General features: G+C 40.1%; 1 protein-coding gene across 1 annotated transcript in view; it reads left to right on the forward strand.

The window, feature by feature from the left end:
* Tnfrsf19 (TNF receptor superfamily member 19) overlaps window positions 1–17208 on the forward strand; it is an 86276-nt gene that overhangs the window by 9012 nt on the left and 60056 nt on the right. The window contains exons 2-3 of the mRNA XM_004631110.2: window positions 8994–9092; window positions 11527–11637. Of these exons, the coding sequence (XP_004631167.2) occupies window positions 8994–9092; window positions 11527–11637 (210 nt within the window). The remainder of the gene's footprint in view (window positions 1–8993; window positions 9093–11526; window positions 11638–17208) is intronic.

The following is a 17208-nucleotide window of genomic DNA, read 5'->3' on the forward strand; positions in this document are numbered from 1 at the left end:
GGGCGCTGTCGGGCGTGAGTCCTGGGGACCCCAGCCGGCTCAGCGCCCCGCGCCGGCGCCCGCAGCCTCGGCCCCGCGCAGACCCGCGACGCAAGACGGAGCCGCCAGCAGAGCCTGGGGCTGGAGGAAGGTGCTGTCCCGGGTGCGCCCAGGGCGGGAGGGCGCCGAGGGCACAGGCAGAGGCGGGTACCCCGGGGCGGGGGACGTGGAGGAGGCGCTGCGAGGCTGTGCTGTACCTCCGGGGAAGGGAGGCTCCGGAGGCGCCCACCTCCCGGCGCGTGCGGGGTGCGGCGTGCGGGGTGAGGGGTGCGGACCGGGCCTCCGCCGCGAGCTCGGGGTCAGCGCCCGCCCCGACGCCCGGCAGCTCTCGTAGCACAGTGAGCCGCAGAGCAGGCAGGTGGGGCTTTGGGCAGCGGGGCAGGCAGTGGGCGCTCGCAGCCCGCGTCAGTGTCCCACGCGGGCTCATGGAATGAAAGTTTAGCTGCTATGTTCTTGGAGATCGAGTTTGGCGAGATCAAAAATTCTGTGATTTGGGGCCGGGGAGATAGCTGAGAGGCATAAGCGCCTGTCTGGCAAGTGCAAGGTCCTGAGTTTGAACCACGGTGAAAAAGAAAAAACAAACAAACAAAAACCCAACTGTCATGTTTGTTTATTTATTTGTTTATTTATTTGTGTAACTCGAAGGCACTAACGCAGAGCTACATCCCTAACCTTTTGTTTTGTTTTTTGAGGCCAAATCTTGCAAAATTGCCAATAGTGGGTTCAAACCGCCATCCTCCTCCCTCAACCTCCAAGAGTACTGGGGTTACAGATGTGTGCCACCGGCCCAGCCTAGGATCTGTTTTGGTGGTCATAAACTAAGAATAAGCCTTCATCTGCCATTGCCCCCCCACCAAAAAAAGGACAGGTCACGTTTCTATGCGTTTTAATAACAGGACTTGATTTAAGAAGAAAAGTATTGAGTGTTGTTCAGTATTTCTTTAAATGAAACCATTCATCTCAATATGTTTATGAGGGTGTAGGTTTTATTCTCCTTGCACTACAAGACAATTTCTTTATATAAACAGGAAACAGGTATCGTTAAACATGACTTATGTAAACAGAAGAATTTATGTTAGTGTTGCTGTTTCGTGATCAGATACATAAACGAAAAGGGAAAGATTCTATTGCATTAGCTCAGGATTTACTCAAAAGATTTTTCTGGGGAGGAATTTCACCTTAGGCATTTTTGCCAACTCGGCTTTCATGTAGCTTTAAATTATATTTTTATTTTCAGAACTGCTTATTATCTAATTTAAAGATGAGTAACTAGAGGGATGAGAATTGGGCTTGCTTGTGGGAGACAGTTTTTGACATTCAGAGATGGCAGAAATTTAAAAAGAATTTTTCATTTTATATTATTCACTAAATTGTTCTGAAAATATAGGACACACAGAAATGCATTTTGAACGTACTGCCTTTTCATCAGTACAGTGGAGTGCTATCATGAGTTCTGTCAATTCTTTGTAACCAATAAAAATGCCTTACGGTATCCACTTTATTACTATGGCCACAGGGCTTTATTGACTTTAGAATTTTTTGTTCCCGCAGTAGGTGTTAATGCTGATGTATTGTGTTAGCTTTTGCTGGGACACTTATGGAAGTTCCTTGTTTCGTGGGCCAGAGTGTCTTAAGACTGAGTCCAGGCTGGATCTTGAATTGAAATTAAGGCTTCCTAAAGATGCCTGCCCACTAGAAACTGCAGGATAAAGTGCCTTTCCTGTCAGTAGACTTGGGTAAGGGGCATTGCTAACACCTAAATAACTACTAAAGAGGCTTTTTGAGAAACAGAAGACCACTTCAGATGATCGATCAGATTCTGGGCTTTAATTTATGTGTATTTTACAATGGAAAATAATTGAGTGACATAGTGTCACATCCTGTACTTCACATACTAACTTCATTTACTAGTTAAGAGTGCTGTGACATCCTGCTGACATCCACAAAGAGGATTAGAGTCCTCCTTTTTCACTCATTTGAATCTCAGAACCTGCAGTTAGCTTAGCTCAATCTCCCTGCTCCAGTTTTGCCCTCAGAATTTAACATGATGTAATCAAAAAGCTCCATACTTCTTTAGTTTCCTAAAGTCAAAACCTTTCAAATCTGATGAATCAATATTTAAAGTCAAACATTTAGAAATCTGGAAAGGCAACACGCTCTCTCTGTGTTGACCTTCAGTTGAATAAAAAAGCCCACCTTGAACAAGTGGACATTCCTAATGAATTAGCTGACCACTGCCTACGTGGAACGAGAGCCACACAACTGTTCAGAACATCTGTTCCTGGCAGCTAATTATTAAACGTTCATACGCTTTGTAAAGAAAACTTCTAGCTGAAGAAAAACAAAGGCAAAACAGTGAGGACAGAATTTTTTTTTCATGATTTACTGGTCCAGCAGTGATTTCATTCATCATATTTTATCTGATAAAAATGTCTGCATTTAGAAGTAAGATATTTAAACAGAATTGGATTATCTTCTGGTGCACATGCCATAGAGTGCACCTTTAAAAGTGACATTTTACAACCTAAGGCTTAGAAAGAATCACCTGTGAGAGGAAGGATTGATGTCCAGTCATTGCTGTGCAGCCATTCTATTCGCCTGGGATGGGGCGATGGGGAGGAAATGTTAAAAGAATAGTGTCAGCTAATACTGGAGAACACTCTAGCTGGAGGCAAGAGTGGTTTCCCAATCTCTCCAGGCTTCCTTTGAAAATAAAAAATTAGCAGCTGTGTTTTAAAGATAGATGGTTGTGCACAATGCTGTGTAGGTATTAGAGGTGCCCTTGGTCATTCATGCTGCAGTTGTCCTATTTGTATTTAGGATAAACACTTTACGATATGCTTGTTAGTAGGTATTTGTTTGTTTATTTGTTTGTTTTACCGGGGTTTGAACTCAATTTCTTGCACTCACCAGGCAGGCGCATATGCCACTGAGCTATGTTCCAGGCTACAATATGCTTGTTGATTGAACACTTTGACAATTCTAACAATGGTGTTTCTAGGGTAGAGATGGTAGAATGTACAACTTAAAGATATAAAATTCATTCTCAGAAAACTCTTAAGTGAAGTTCTATTGGAAAAAGTAGAATTCTCTAGGGACCGGGGAGATGGCTCAGTAGAATAAGCGCTTGCTTGGAAAGCACAAGAGTCTAAGTTCAATCCCCAGTTCCAAAAAAAAAAAAAAAAGAAGAAGAAGTTAACAGTGAATATTTTTGAACATTGGAAGAAATGGAAATATTGTACTTGGCAGCAGTTTTAAAGCTTGTAGAAAATATTTCATGGTTTGTGAGAAGGGAAACCATTCCCCCTTCCTTGACCAACAGTAATATGTGTATTCGTACTGTAGCACACCTTGGTGAACTTAACAGGCTGGTCAAGTTCTACCAACTCCATTTTGTAGGAGGAACGTCTTTCAGAATACAATGAGATTAAAAAGTAAGATGCAGAATAGATGGAGGCATGGGAGTGTGTTGTATTTGGAAATAGCAGTATCCCAAATTTCTAGGTAATTTTTTTATTCATGTGGGTTTGACAATATTTCTAAGTCATTTAGTATTATGTTCCACCAGTAAGATGTAATGGTCTGAATTTATAGCACTGGCTATATTTCAATGCTGATTTTATAAGTTGTAAGCCTGCCAGTTTACTTTAATGTTGATACATTTCTTGAACATTTCAGCTTATTGCATATTGGAAAAATGTAGCAGTTGGATGTAGGTAGCTTCATTACATAATGTTAATATAGCTTTACTAAATGAAAACTGGTACCTACTATAGTTCACCTGTGGGATAATAAACAGCTTCTAAGAGATGAAAGCATAGAAAATGAAGTAACTTACTCTGAAAAAATTATTCAGATAGTTCAAATAATTCCCAGATTCATATGTTCTGCTCATTCATAAGCACAATCAGAATAAAGATAATCCTCAGAAAGATTATGTATGTTACAGTTAGAAGGATACGTATCAGATCTTCTTCCAAAGTGGTACCCATTTGGCAATGCAGCTTGAGCATCTCTAATCCAAAGATCCAAAATCTGAAACATTTCAAAGAATGCTGACGTGATATCAGGAGTGGAAAATTTCACCTTAATATGCAAATTTATTTAAAATGTTGTATAGCATCACCTTCAGGCTCTGTGGACAAGGTACCTATGAAACATGAATGAATTTCATGCATAGGCCTGGGTTCATTATGTATATGCACAAGTTCCAAAATCTGAAAAAGTCTAGAATCCAAACCATGTCTGGTCCCATTTTTGTTGTTGGGTTTTTTGTTTTTTGTTTTTTGTTTTTTTTTTTTTTTTTTTTTTTTTTTGGAACTGGGGATTGAACTCAGCCCCTTCTGCTTGCAAGGCAAGTGCTCATTCTACTGAGCCATCTCCCCAGCCCCTCCCATGTGTTTTAAATAAAGATATTTGCCCTGAATTAGAACCAAGAAGTGGAGTCCCAGTGTAACTTACATTTCCGTCTTACATAATATCTACACGTTTTTCACATCCCTTACAAATTGTTGTTTCATTCCCTACAAATCTAAGAGATAAAATATTATCTCTGATTAATGAATGTCTTCATTCATCTTCCATGCCCCGGGTATGTACTGGGTGAGTGGCATCAGGGTCCTTGTGTTGACATCTCCAAACTCAGCCGAATGAGTAAGCAACAAAATAAGGAAGGGTGTCCAGCAGGACAGTAGGGCCTGGAGGGGACTGGCGTACCTGAAAATGTGCTCATCCATGCAAGAGACAATCAGTGCTCAGCCCTGGCACATCTGGCCTTCACATGGTGTCCTCTTGTTGCCAGATTGTCTAATGTTCCTAGGAAGTGTTTCATTTTTGATATTGAAAATTAACTCTGAAAGTTCAATGTTGCCATGGCAAAAGAAAACGAATGCTAGCTGAATGTAACACAAGAGCTAGAGAGAGAGAAAAGCAATTGATGATGCTGTGACATAAAGTCGGGGATGCCCTAGAGACATCATGGAGAGGTGCCCGTGTGGGCTCAGGGAATCCTAGAAACCTTTGGCCAGGCTTGGTGGGGCCAGGCACTGCACACCAAGGGGCATCTGGTAGCCAAGCTAGCACTCTGACACCCTATAAGATTTAGAGCCTGGAGCTCCTCCTCAACAGCAGGGTCCCTTAAATCATATCACTGAGACCCCGCCCCTTGGCCCACAGACATACCTGCACAGGGACAAAGGAGTGGAAGAGATGGGCATGGATAGACCCTGTTGGATTCTGCCCTTTTGAGGAGAGGCCAATTAGGATACATCCCCGCTGGTTACCATTCACCCCAGTGAGCAGGCTGCGCAGCTTTGGTTGATAAGAAGCTACTGGCTGGGCACCTCCACGTGGTGTTTGCCAGCTCTGCCCTCTGGGTTCATGTGCTTTCTTCTGTGCTTTCCTAGCTCTCGTTGCACCAGCCTGCCTGTCATTGCTGAATGGCAGGTAGTCAGCAATCCCATGCTTCTAGGATGCAGTGAGCCCGGCAGTGCTTAGTTGATGCTGTAGTGCCGAGCCACAGCCGGTTTCTCAGTGTGGCTTTTGCAAAAGTGGATGCTGGATTGCTAGGAGGTGTGATCTAATCTGGATATTTTGGCAAACCAGAAAAACCCCAGTGGATGGACATGTTGTATATAATCACACTAATTTGTACGGCTTATGCTTAATAAGTTACCCCCAAATAAATAGAACACTTAGACATATAAAAAAATCTTTCTGTCTTTGGGTCAGACCCCGAAGGCCCAGAATTTAACATCAATTTCAACAAATAACCTTTTTATAGCCTTATTTTCATTTTAAATATTATTACTTAAATGCAAGTTATTTCATTAATTTTTTTTTCTCTTCATGAATGCCAAAAAAGTCATAAGTAATTTCATTTTATTCCAGGAAATTCAAGGTCGTACTTGTAACATTCCAACAGCTAAACTGTTTATTTCTAAAATGTTCTTCACCAGGCTGTCGTGAAAGGTACTGGGGGAGGCCATTGCCCCTGCCACGCCATGGACTCCTTCAGGGCCACCTTCGTGGTGTTCCGCAGCCTTGTGCCCTCCTCTCGTCCCTGTGACTGTTTGCTCACAGCCGGATGAATAAGCAGAGGGACTGTGAACTCTGTGACTTCACTGGGTACTGATGATCAGTGCTCCCCTTTGATCTAGGACATTCAGGTGTCTCACATTTGTCAGTACTATCTTCAAAGATGCGCACGCGTAGCGGGGCATTTGATCCTCTACAGTTACATCATAACATGAAGGACAAGCGTACTAACACAGAGCATTTATTATGTGCCGGAAACCATGGTATCAGCTAACTCTCCCAAATGTGCTTCATGGCTCAGCTCACCGAATCCTCACAGCAGTCTGGTTGCTGTCACCGTACCTGATCTGGGTGGAGGGAGACGGGGTCTCCATGCCGAGTAGCTTGTCTGGGCTTATACCTAGATCAGTGATATTCCCAGTGAGGACAGCACCACAAACAGCAGCAGACATCCCTGATGGAGGTTTATTCTTATTTAGGTACTGGGATAGTTCATTCTCACTAAAAGATAGGTTCTATTTGCATCTCTTTATAAATGTGTAGTCTGCACAGGACATATCTAAGAGCCACTTCCTGTTGGTCTTCTGCAGGAGATAGCATGGTCCCAGGATAGTATTTTGACCAAAATAGTTGCGTCTTTGTAGTAGGTAGCGACTCTGCCAGTCTCTTTTATCTGGTGTAAATAGGTTGGTATGACTGGTTGGAAATCTCTAATCCAAACCCCAAAGTGCTCCAAAACCTGAACCTTTTGAGTGTCACCAAGATGCCACAAGTGGAAAATTTCAAAGTATAACACTTTCCTTTGTGAGCAGAGTTATTTAAAAATACTGTAATAGGCTGGCTGTGGTGGTGCATACCTATGATCCCAACACGGGAAGGCTGAGGCAGGAGAATTGCTGAAAGTTCTAGGTCAGTTGGAGCTACAAAGTGAGTTGAAGGCCAACCTGAACTACACAATCAGACCCTATCTTAAAAAAAAAAGGACACTTAAAAATAACACATAAAATTACCTTCAGGCAATAAGGCATATATGGAACATAAATGACTTTAGTATTTAGACTAGGGTCCTATCCTTAAGATATTTCATTATATATATGAAAATATTCCAAAATCTAAGAACATCTGAAATCTGAATTACTTCTGATTCCAACATTTAAAGTGACACATATTCAACCTGTATATTCTTTTCTCCATTAGATATAAATTGAGCATTTTTAAAGAAATTAGCATATTTTTCAAAATTTAGAACCATGCCAAGAAATAGATAACCCAAAGCCCACATTTCAGAGAGTGTGTTTTGCCCCCTCCTCGCAACCCCCAGCCCTTTGTCTGTCCAAGCAGAAAGTTGCTGGCTGTGCACTTGCTGGATGACTCTGAGACCTGCTGGTGGGGAGCTCTGCCTAGAAGCAGGAAAAGGTTAAATTCACTCAAAATGGGCCACTCATTCAACAGGTGAGCTCCTGCTGCCCTGACGATGGGACCTGCTGAGGCAGCTGAAGTGACCCCTCTGGGCCAGGCGCCACCAGGGCCACCTACCTGAGACAGACAGCCATCCGGCTCCCTGCTCCCCTGGGCAGCAGCTAGAGCAGCCTGCGCAGCTCAGCTCCTTTTCCTGCTGCTGTTACTGTTTTGCTGGGGCCTTTTGGCCCACTGCTCTTGTTCTCGGCTTTGATTTCTAACTAACCAGATGATCTAGCACTTTGGGAGCCTCTCTTAATTTTGAAAGATTCTACTTTAAAAGAAATCACACTGCGGTTCTGGATAGAGCCATTTCTCCTTGCTTGTCCTTGTATGTCTCTGTAAAAAACAATCAGATATCTTTCTGCATTTAACCCATTCTTGGTGACCATTAGGACCCTAGGTTTATGTTTATTAAAATGTTGGGTCAGGGCATCCCCTTGTATCGCTCGTGACTCTTAGATGTTTCTGAGTGCTTACTCTTCCACCAGTGAGTAATTTGCACTGTGCTGCTTTCGAGAAGAATTCACACAGACCAAACCTTAGCTGTCTGTTTCCTGGTAGAGATGAAGGTCCCAAGATCCAAGCATAGTACTCCCTGTTTTTTTGTTTGCTTCCTTATATTTGCACTGAAGATTGAATTTACGGCCTTCATACTGTTCTTCTTCCCAGCCCTTTTTGTTTTTTATTTATTTTGCATTTTGAGACAAGGTCTTGTTAAGTAGCTGAATTGCCCAGACTAGACCAGAACTTGGAATCCTCCTGCTTCAGCCTGGCAGTGTGATGGGATTGCAGACAGGCAACACTAGGCATGGGTCCAAGCAAGGTGCCTGTATGCGGCAGAGCACACTGGGCGGCAGAGTGTACGTGACATGGTACGTGTAGGAACAGCGACCCTGGAGCCGTCCTGCCTGGGTTTGAATGTAGGTCTGCTTCCTACTAGGATGACCTCAGGCAGGTTATTCAGCTTTCTTTTCTTTTTTTAATTCAGCTTTTTACAGTCTCAGTTTCCTCATCTCTCAAGTGGATGGAATGATAGTATTGACATTTTAGAGTACTTGTGAGGCTCAGCGTGCTAAAAATAGTACCTTACCACTCAGTGTGCTTACCAATTTTTTTTTTCAATCCCTGCCATTAACCTGTTGGCACTGTTTAAATGGAAGATGTATATGTCACTGGTTGAATGTGATTTTCTTCTGAATGAAGTAGATCAGCCAGTTGGGTAGAAAACATAAAGACAGATAAACACCTGAGAATTCAGAGCTAGTAGGAGTTTTGCTTGTAAAGTGTAGGCAAGCTAGTCATCAGGTTTCATTACCTAAAGTCAAAAGAATTATGTTTTATATGTCTGCTGTATCTTTCAAAGCATGAATACTAATTTCTAATGCATCTAGAAAATGGCAGACATTAGATAGGAGATACAGGGCAGTCACTAAAGTCTGTCTTCTTCTCTGATTTAGAACCCTGCTGGCATATATTTGATCAGAGCAATGGCTTTCAGAGTACTGCAAGAACGAGCGAAAACATTCCTCACCATTCTCCTTTTCCTGGGCTGTCTGGTAAGTAAACTCATTTATTTCAGAAGAATGGAGTGGCAGTTTGATCTTGTGTATTTTTCATTCCACATTGCATTTCATAACTTTTGTGTATAACAAGTGAAAAAGTTTTGCTAAGCTGTGGTGTTTTTAACAAGTGTTGAACTCACTTTATTTGAATTTAAATAAAGTCATAAAATTTCCCTGCTATTTACAGCATTAGGGAAATGACAGTACCTTGGATTTATAGGAACATATCTCTCATAACACATCCTAGACTCTAATAAGACCACAGATGATAATTTGGAGCCTCTTAAAATTTAATAAAGAATTCAGAATGGGTGTTTAAGAGTTACTATTTTGATAGCTATTTACACTCACCTTGGTTTCTAAAAGTATTAAAAGCAGGTAGAAAGTATTAATGTTGGAAAGTATTACCAAAGATCAATGAAAGTGTCCAGAAGGCTTGCAGTTTATTTAATGTAGAGATATAATAAAGATCTACAATTATAGAGAATTATTTACACTGAAGACTGCCTGAAGTCTTTGAAGACATAGTAAGAGGAAATGCACTCATGTTAGAATCCGAGATCCAGTTGGGTAGTGTCTAAATAAAGCTTTTCTTCTGTTAATTAAAGCTGTTAAGCATTGAATAAGTGATCCAAACAGGAGGTTGTGAAGTTTCTTATCAGAGATAACACTCTCTTTGTGGTAGAAAGCAAACATGGACCCTCGATAAAATCTGACCCCTCAAAGTCAGGAAGAGCTAAGAGAGGTGGAACGAGAATGTGGGACACGTAGCCCCAAAGAATTCTCTAGTCCTGATTCCCAGCTTGAGTTCTCTCTCCCATTTGTCCAGGGGTTCAGGCTTTAACTTTATTTAAGGATATTTATAGGCATCATTACATGTATTCCTGCTTCAAGGTGGGAGTAATTCGTTGTGGCCCGTTATCATGAGCACCAAAAGCATCTTCCTTCATGCAGTGTATGAGAGACATTACGCACAGCAGGCTGCCCCAGCAGGACTCCTAGGTGTTTCCACTTTCACTCAGGAGAGCACAGGGATGATGGGTAATGTTATTCAGGACATTTAGGATAAGAGTTTACACTGAATGTCTCCACCAAATCTTACATGCTATTAATAAAATTAGATGCAATATTATCCATCAAGAAGCAGGTAAACACAGTTCTGTAGGGTTATAGTGATAGGGTAACTTTGGTTTTAGCTAAAATAAGAAAATAAAACTTATTTTGAAAAGTGACTTAACCAACTTCGTTTTTGCCAAAGTATAATTTTTTTTTCTTTTTTTATGTTTTTAGTACAGGGTCTGCAGGGTCTCACTACATAGATCAGACTCTTAGTGAATCTCCTGTTTTCAGCATCCCACATGCTGGGATTACAGGCATTCACCACCATGCCCAGTCTCAGTCGCCACCTCAGTGTGCCCCAGGGGCGGGGCCAGCATGGCAGGATTGAACCCTGGCTGCTGCACTCTGCCTAAACAGGCGCTTTAGTCCGCTAAGCTATTTGGCCAGCCCCCTTGTCAAAGTAGAATTTTTCTGTCAAAGTTCTATGCTATGAGCCAAAATGTATAGGAAAGAGCTGGGTGGTAACCAGTTAACTTTCGCTTTGAAGAGTTTTAGAGATTTAAGGCCCAATCCCATCCTTACCACCATTAACTCTGCCACCTTCATCAAGAAGTTCGTTGGCCTCATGACTGTCAAACAATATATTTTGAAAGATAACCTCTAAATAGATGTAGTGTAATGAGAGAGATAAAAAATTCTCCACTGGGTCCGAGGAGATGACTCAGGAGTAGAGTAAGTGCTTCCCTGGCCAGTGCAAGGGTCTGAGTTCAATCCCCGATTCCACTAAAAAAAAAATCTCCATCAACGCTATTCAGATCTTTATAACTAAAAGATAATTGCAAGTTCTTGTGCCTATAAGAATACATTATATCGATTTGGTTATTGAGTTTATTGTACTTGAATATGTTTATATCTTGTGAAGATCGAAAACTATTGGGGGTTTAGTTATATTTTGTTAATTCATAATTTTTCAGGTAGCAAGGGGACTTTGGATTTCTTCAGGGCTGTTCTTTTCTGTGTCATCTTAGAAAAGATAAATGCAACAACATCACTTCTGTCCAGTGCCCAGGAGCATCTCAGAGGAAGATAGTATTTAACTTCAGGAAAATGGAGACTCTACTTATGGAATGAATGAGCATTATCTGAATTCACAGGCCAGTCAGGCTTCCTAATTTGTTTGTTCCACTGTTTCACTCAGAAAGTGGTTTTTTTCTTTATTTTTTATTTTTTCTTGAAGTGAAAATTAAATTGACCTTTCTGATTTGACGTTCATACACTGGGCTACTACACGACTAACACTGATGCTTTTCTTGCAAACAATAAAAGAAAAGTACTCTAAGATAACACTTGGTGAACCTCTGTTTTCCAGCCATGTAAAGTGATTTGTGAAACTGGAGACTGCAGACAACAAGAATTCAGAGATGACTCTGGGAACTGTGTTCTGTGCAAACCCTGCGGGCCCGGGATGGAGCTGTCTAAGGTACGTGCTGGGTGCCTGGCGAATTGTGTACCTGTGTCTGTAAAATGCATTCTCCTTAACTCAGTTCTTTTAGTTAAATATTAGTGAAGCTTGGGCTACTGTGACCAAATTTTGCACCCATTATGTCACTTTAGCCAAACAGTATCCAATTCCCCTTTCACTATTTGTGATTCATGTGTCTTAATGAGATAACTAGGTTCTCAAAACCAGAATTCAATAAATGTCTTTAGCTTATGTAATTTAGTGTTTGTATTATCTTATCAAAAGCACAGAATTTTTAACTTTAATTTGAGTTAGAACTTAAAGTATTTGTAACAAAATGGGAATGCTTTTGTTTCCTATTTAAAAAAAAAAAATGTTACCCTGGCTAATAAATAAATACAGTATACTTAATGTCCTAAGTAAAGTTGCTTTAAGGCAGAAGTTCTTTTTCAAATTAGGAGTTAGAAGTTATTTTGGTAACATAAATATTATTAATCTCACTATCCTGTGGATATATTATCCTCAGGAGTACTTTAAGTTTAACCATTGTTTATTAAGAAGTACAGTTATATCATGGGTTATTTCGCAGACTTGCTATACATTTATTTGCCTTATTTTCTGATCTTTTGAAGATCCTACCTACTGTTTGTGGAGAGTTGATGTAATGTTTTATTCTACAAAAAGCATCAAAGCCATCCTGCTAGAAAAGAGACAATAGATTCTTTTCATTGAAAACGACTTCTAAGAGAGAAGTTTTTTTCCCCTACAGACGGCTATTATTTAAGGTTGAGTCATTGATTTTTTGATCAATCATCTACAAACAGCAGGAAACAAAGAATAATGCATTCCACGGTGGGTCCTGGAGGAGGCCTTTTCCACTGCTTCTCCTGTAACAGAAGTGGCCGCTCAGGATCCCCGGCTCCACTTTTGCTTGCAGCTGACGACCTTCAAGCTGTGTGTTAACTGACCTTTAAGCCAGTTAACTGTACATTCTCAACAGATAGTTTCCAGTCCCTCTTGGCTAGAGTGACATGCATTTTCTGACATAGAATTCGCCATGTGGGCTGGCAGAAGATTAATTTGCAGCAGATCTGCAAATGGACAGTAGGCACAAAGCAAAGTTTAAAATGCTTTTGGAGCCAGGAATAAAACAGATGAGGTTTTGTTCTTCAAAAGTCCATTTTAGCAAAATTTCCATGAACGTCTAAATGAAACTACAAATTCAATAATACCTAAGTTTAAGAAATCAGAAGAAAAACTTTTAAATATTTTCAAGAGGATGAAAACACAATTTATAAAAATGTGTGCGGCACAACGAAGCAGTGCCGAGAGTAAGTTCACAGCATTAAACCTGTGTATTATAAAGGAGATCCTGGCTTGCCCATCTGAATTTCCATGTCGTGACACTAGAAAAAGAACAAATAAAGTCCAACATGAGAAAAAAATAAATAATAAAACATAGAGCAGAAATCAATAAAATTGAAAACAAGAAATCAACAGCATCTAAAGCTAGATTTTGGAAAGATAAATAAAATTAATCACATAACTAGGCTAAAAAACAGATGATAGGGTACACTTTACAGATATCAGAAACAAAAGAAGAGACATCATTACATAGCCCAAGTATATTTAAAAAAATAATGAAGGCTGGGGAGATGGCTCAGTAGGATAAGCGCTTGACTGGCAAATGCAAGGATCTGAGTTCAATCCCTGGTTCCACCAAAAAAATAAAATAAAATAAAATAAAATAATAATAATAATAATAATAATAATAATAATGGAATACTGTGAACAACTCAGTGCTGCTAGAAATATAGCTCAGCAGCACAAGTGCCTACCTGGCAAGCACAAGGTCCTGAGTTTGATTTCTGGTACAAAAAAAAAAAAAAAACCCTCAATGCCTACAATGTTGGTAATCCAGGTAAAATGGACCAATTCCATGAAAGATGAAATATACTAAAATTTACACAAGAAAAAATTAGCAGTTATTTTAGGCCCATCTCTATCAAAGAAATTCAAACAATAGTTAACTATCATGGTTACTTTTCTCTCCCTGCTGGGGCAAAATCCCCAACACCCAAAGTTAAGAAAGAAAAGGTTTATTTAGCTCGCAGTTTGTAGAGGTTTCAGTCTAATCAGCTGGCTCCAAGGCAGGGTGGGGGCCACAGTTCATGGCTGTGGAAAACAGCAAAAGCAGCAAAAGCAACAAGAGCAAAAAGGAAAAGAGTAAGCCTCTTTCCTCCCTTACCTTGCATGCAGGCTTCCCACCCTAGGAAGGGTGCTTTACACCCACGCCATCTCTGCGCCCTCCCCCTGCACAGGCAGAGGATCTTTGCAAAGTAGGGACCCTAGCCCTCTGCTGAGTCACTTCTTCTTCAGTTCTCCAGTTCATAGAAGGAATTAATCACCTGTTATAACATCCTCCTAGTAAACTGGCCACCCTAGGGCATGTCTGCTACACTGCTGAGTTACTTAGTAAAGCCTCCAAACTTCTCCAGTTAACACAATGTATCAACCATTCCAACAGCTTCCAAAACAGAGCAGTAGGCCAAGATAAGTCTCCTGGTCAATTCTACCAGTTAAGAATAAATTATATCAGCTGTTCAGAATCGCTTCCAAAATATGGAAGCAGAAGGAACTCTTTACAACTCATTCAATAAATATTAAGCCAGCATCACTGTAAAAACAAAAACATTATAAGCAAATTATGAAACAATCTCTCTTATGATCATAGATGCAAAAAACCTTTGATAAATATATTAATACATTTAGTGCAACTCCGTGTGTGTGTGTGTGTGTGTGTGTGTGTGTGTGTGTGTACCATCATCATGTCAGATTTACCATGGTTGTGAGATTGGTTCAACATCTGAAAAATTAGTTTAATCCACTGCATTAACACACTAAAGAGTAAAAGTCACACAGTCATTTCAATAGCTTTAGAAGAAGCATATTAAAAAATTCCACACCCATTCGTGATTAATTTGGAATGGAAAGGAACTTATTTAGTTTGATAAATAATACCTATCAAAAGAAACTACAGTTAACATCATACTTGATAATGAGAAACTAGAATCTCTCTAAGATTAGAAATATTCTTTTTTTAGCATTGAGCTAGTTATCTTAGGTATCGCACTAAGACAAGCAAAGGAAGCAAAAGGTACACTGATTTTAAAGGAAGAAATAAAGTTCATTTTTTGCAGATGATCGGATTAGCAATATAGAAAATCAAAAATAATTGACCGAAAACTTCTGGAACTAATAAACAAGTACAGTAGCATTGTAATAGCAAAGTTAATAGGCATTTCCTGTTCTGGGAATGAACACATAGAATTTGCAGTTAAAAGTACCATTTACTTTAATGCCTCTGAAAATGAAATAGCTAAGTATAAATCTAGCAAAAAATGTACACGATCTATAGAAGGAAAATCACAAAACCCTGATGAAAATAGCAATAAAAAATAGCTAAATAAATGGAGAGATATTACATGTTGGTGGACAGGAAGATTCAAGATATCAGTTCTTTTCTACTTGATTTATGTTGATCTACTACTCTATCAGCACAATCTCAGTCAAAATCTCAGAAATTTACTTTATAGATATTGTATGTTGAGATGCAAAAAAAAAAAAAAAAAAAATGGCCCTCAGAATACCAACATAGTCTTGGTGGACATGGAAAAATTAGAAATTTAATACTTTTTGATGTCAAGATTTAACATAAAGTAATAATAATCAAGACAGTTATTAGCAGGTTGGCCAGATAGCTCAGCAGATTAAAGCACTTCCTTATGCGGAAGCAGGGACCAGGGTTCAATCTCTGGTGTGCTGTGCCGGCCCCACCTCTGGGGCACTCTGAGACTGTAACTGAGACTGGGTGTGGTGGCCCATGCTTGTAATCCCAGCACTTGGGAGGCTGAAAACAGGAGACTCACTACAAGTCAGATCTATGTAGTGAGACCTTGTAGACCCTGCACTAAACACAGAAAAAAAGAAAAAGAAAAAAGACAGTTATTAGTGAGAGTAGATTGATAGGACAGAAAAAAAAAATAGGCCCACATTAAAAAGTCAGTTTGACAAAGATGCAACATTGTATAGTAGGAAAAAAAAAAAGTCTTCCCAACAAGTAGTAAGAAAACGACATCCACAAACAAAAATATAGATAAAAACCATACTCTTCACAAAAATTGATTCAGAATGGGCCACAGACCTAACGCAAAAAGCAGCAGTACTATAAAACTGCTAGAGGGGGGCTGGTGAGATGGCTCAGTGGTCGAAAGCACCTACTTAGAACAAGCTTAGCAAAGCACAGGGACCACGGTTCAATCCCCCAGCACCACATGCCAGCCAGCCCCGCCCCCTGGTGGGCTGAGCTGGCCACACACACACACACACACACACACACACACACACAAATAAATAAATAAAAATTAAAAAAAAAAACTGCTAGAGGAGTAAATCCAGATGAGCTTGGACTTAATGGTGACTTTTTAGTTATGACACCAAAGGCACAACCTATGAAAGAAGAAACCGGCAACCAGGACTTCATTAAAACTTAGAATTTTTGTTATTAGAAAAGACATTGTCAAGAGATAAAAAGCAAATCACAGACTAGAGAAAAACAGTCACATAGATACAGAATAAAACACTATTATCTAAGATACACAACTGACAGTTAAAACTCAACAATAACAAATAACCCAGTTTAAAAAAAAAAAAAAATGTTTCAAAGCCCTTACCAGCTGCCTCACAAAGAAGGTATATGAGTGTCTAAAAGGACACTCCACATCCCACCTCACAATGCAGTGCAGATTGCGACAACAGAGTGACCAGCACCAGAACGGCTACGATGCAGAGCCCTGGTATCTGGGGGATGGGGAGCAACAAGAACTGTCCTCCATGCTGATGGGACACAAGATGGGATGGCCACCTTACAGGGCAGTTGGTGATTTCTTGCAAGACTGAGCACACATTACTAAGTCCAGCAATTGCAGATTTAAAAATGTATGTCTACCCAAAATTCTACACATGGATGTTTATAACAGCTTAATTCATAAATACTGAGACTTTGAAGCAACCCAGATGTCCTTTGTTATGTGTTTGGATAAACAAGGATATCCAGACAGTAGATTGTCTTCAACTCTAAAAATAAAATACACAGAATTATTAAGCAGAGATTGACCTTCATTCTAAACATATGGTACTAAGTAAAATCTGGGAGGCCTACAAAACTGTGTAGACAGTGGAAAGATCAATGCTTATCAGATATAAGAGGGAAGACGAGGGAAGGATGAAGCACAGGATTTTTAGGGCAGTGAAAGCACCAGGTTGTAGTGGTGGATGTGTGTCAGCATACATTTGTTCAAACCCATAAAATATACAGCACCAAGATTGATGGGGGTGGAGAATACAGGGATTTTTCCCTGTATCTTTCTTTCAGTCTTGTTATGAACCTACAACTGCTTTACAAAAACTAGATTTGTAGACATGGCGGCATGTGCCTGTAAGCCCAGCTTTTCTGGACATTAAGGCAGGAGGATAATGAGTTAGAAACCAACCTGGGCAACGTAGCAAAAAAAAAAAAAAAAAAAAAAA

The sequence above is a fragment of the Octodon degus genome, unplaced genomic scaffold, assembly GCF_000260255.1.
Source record: "Octodon degus isolate 3935 unplaced genomic scaffold, OctDeg1.0 scaffold00038, whole genome shotgun sequence".
In the NCBI taxonomy this organism is placed as follows: Eukaryota; Metazoa; Chordata; class Mammalia; order Rodentia; family Octodontidae; genus Octodon; species Octodon degus.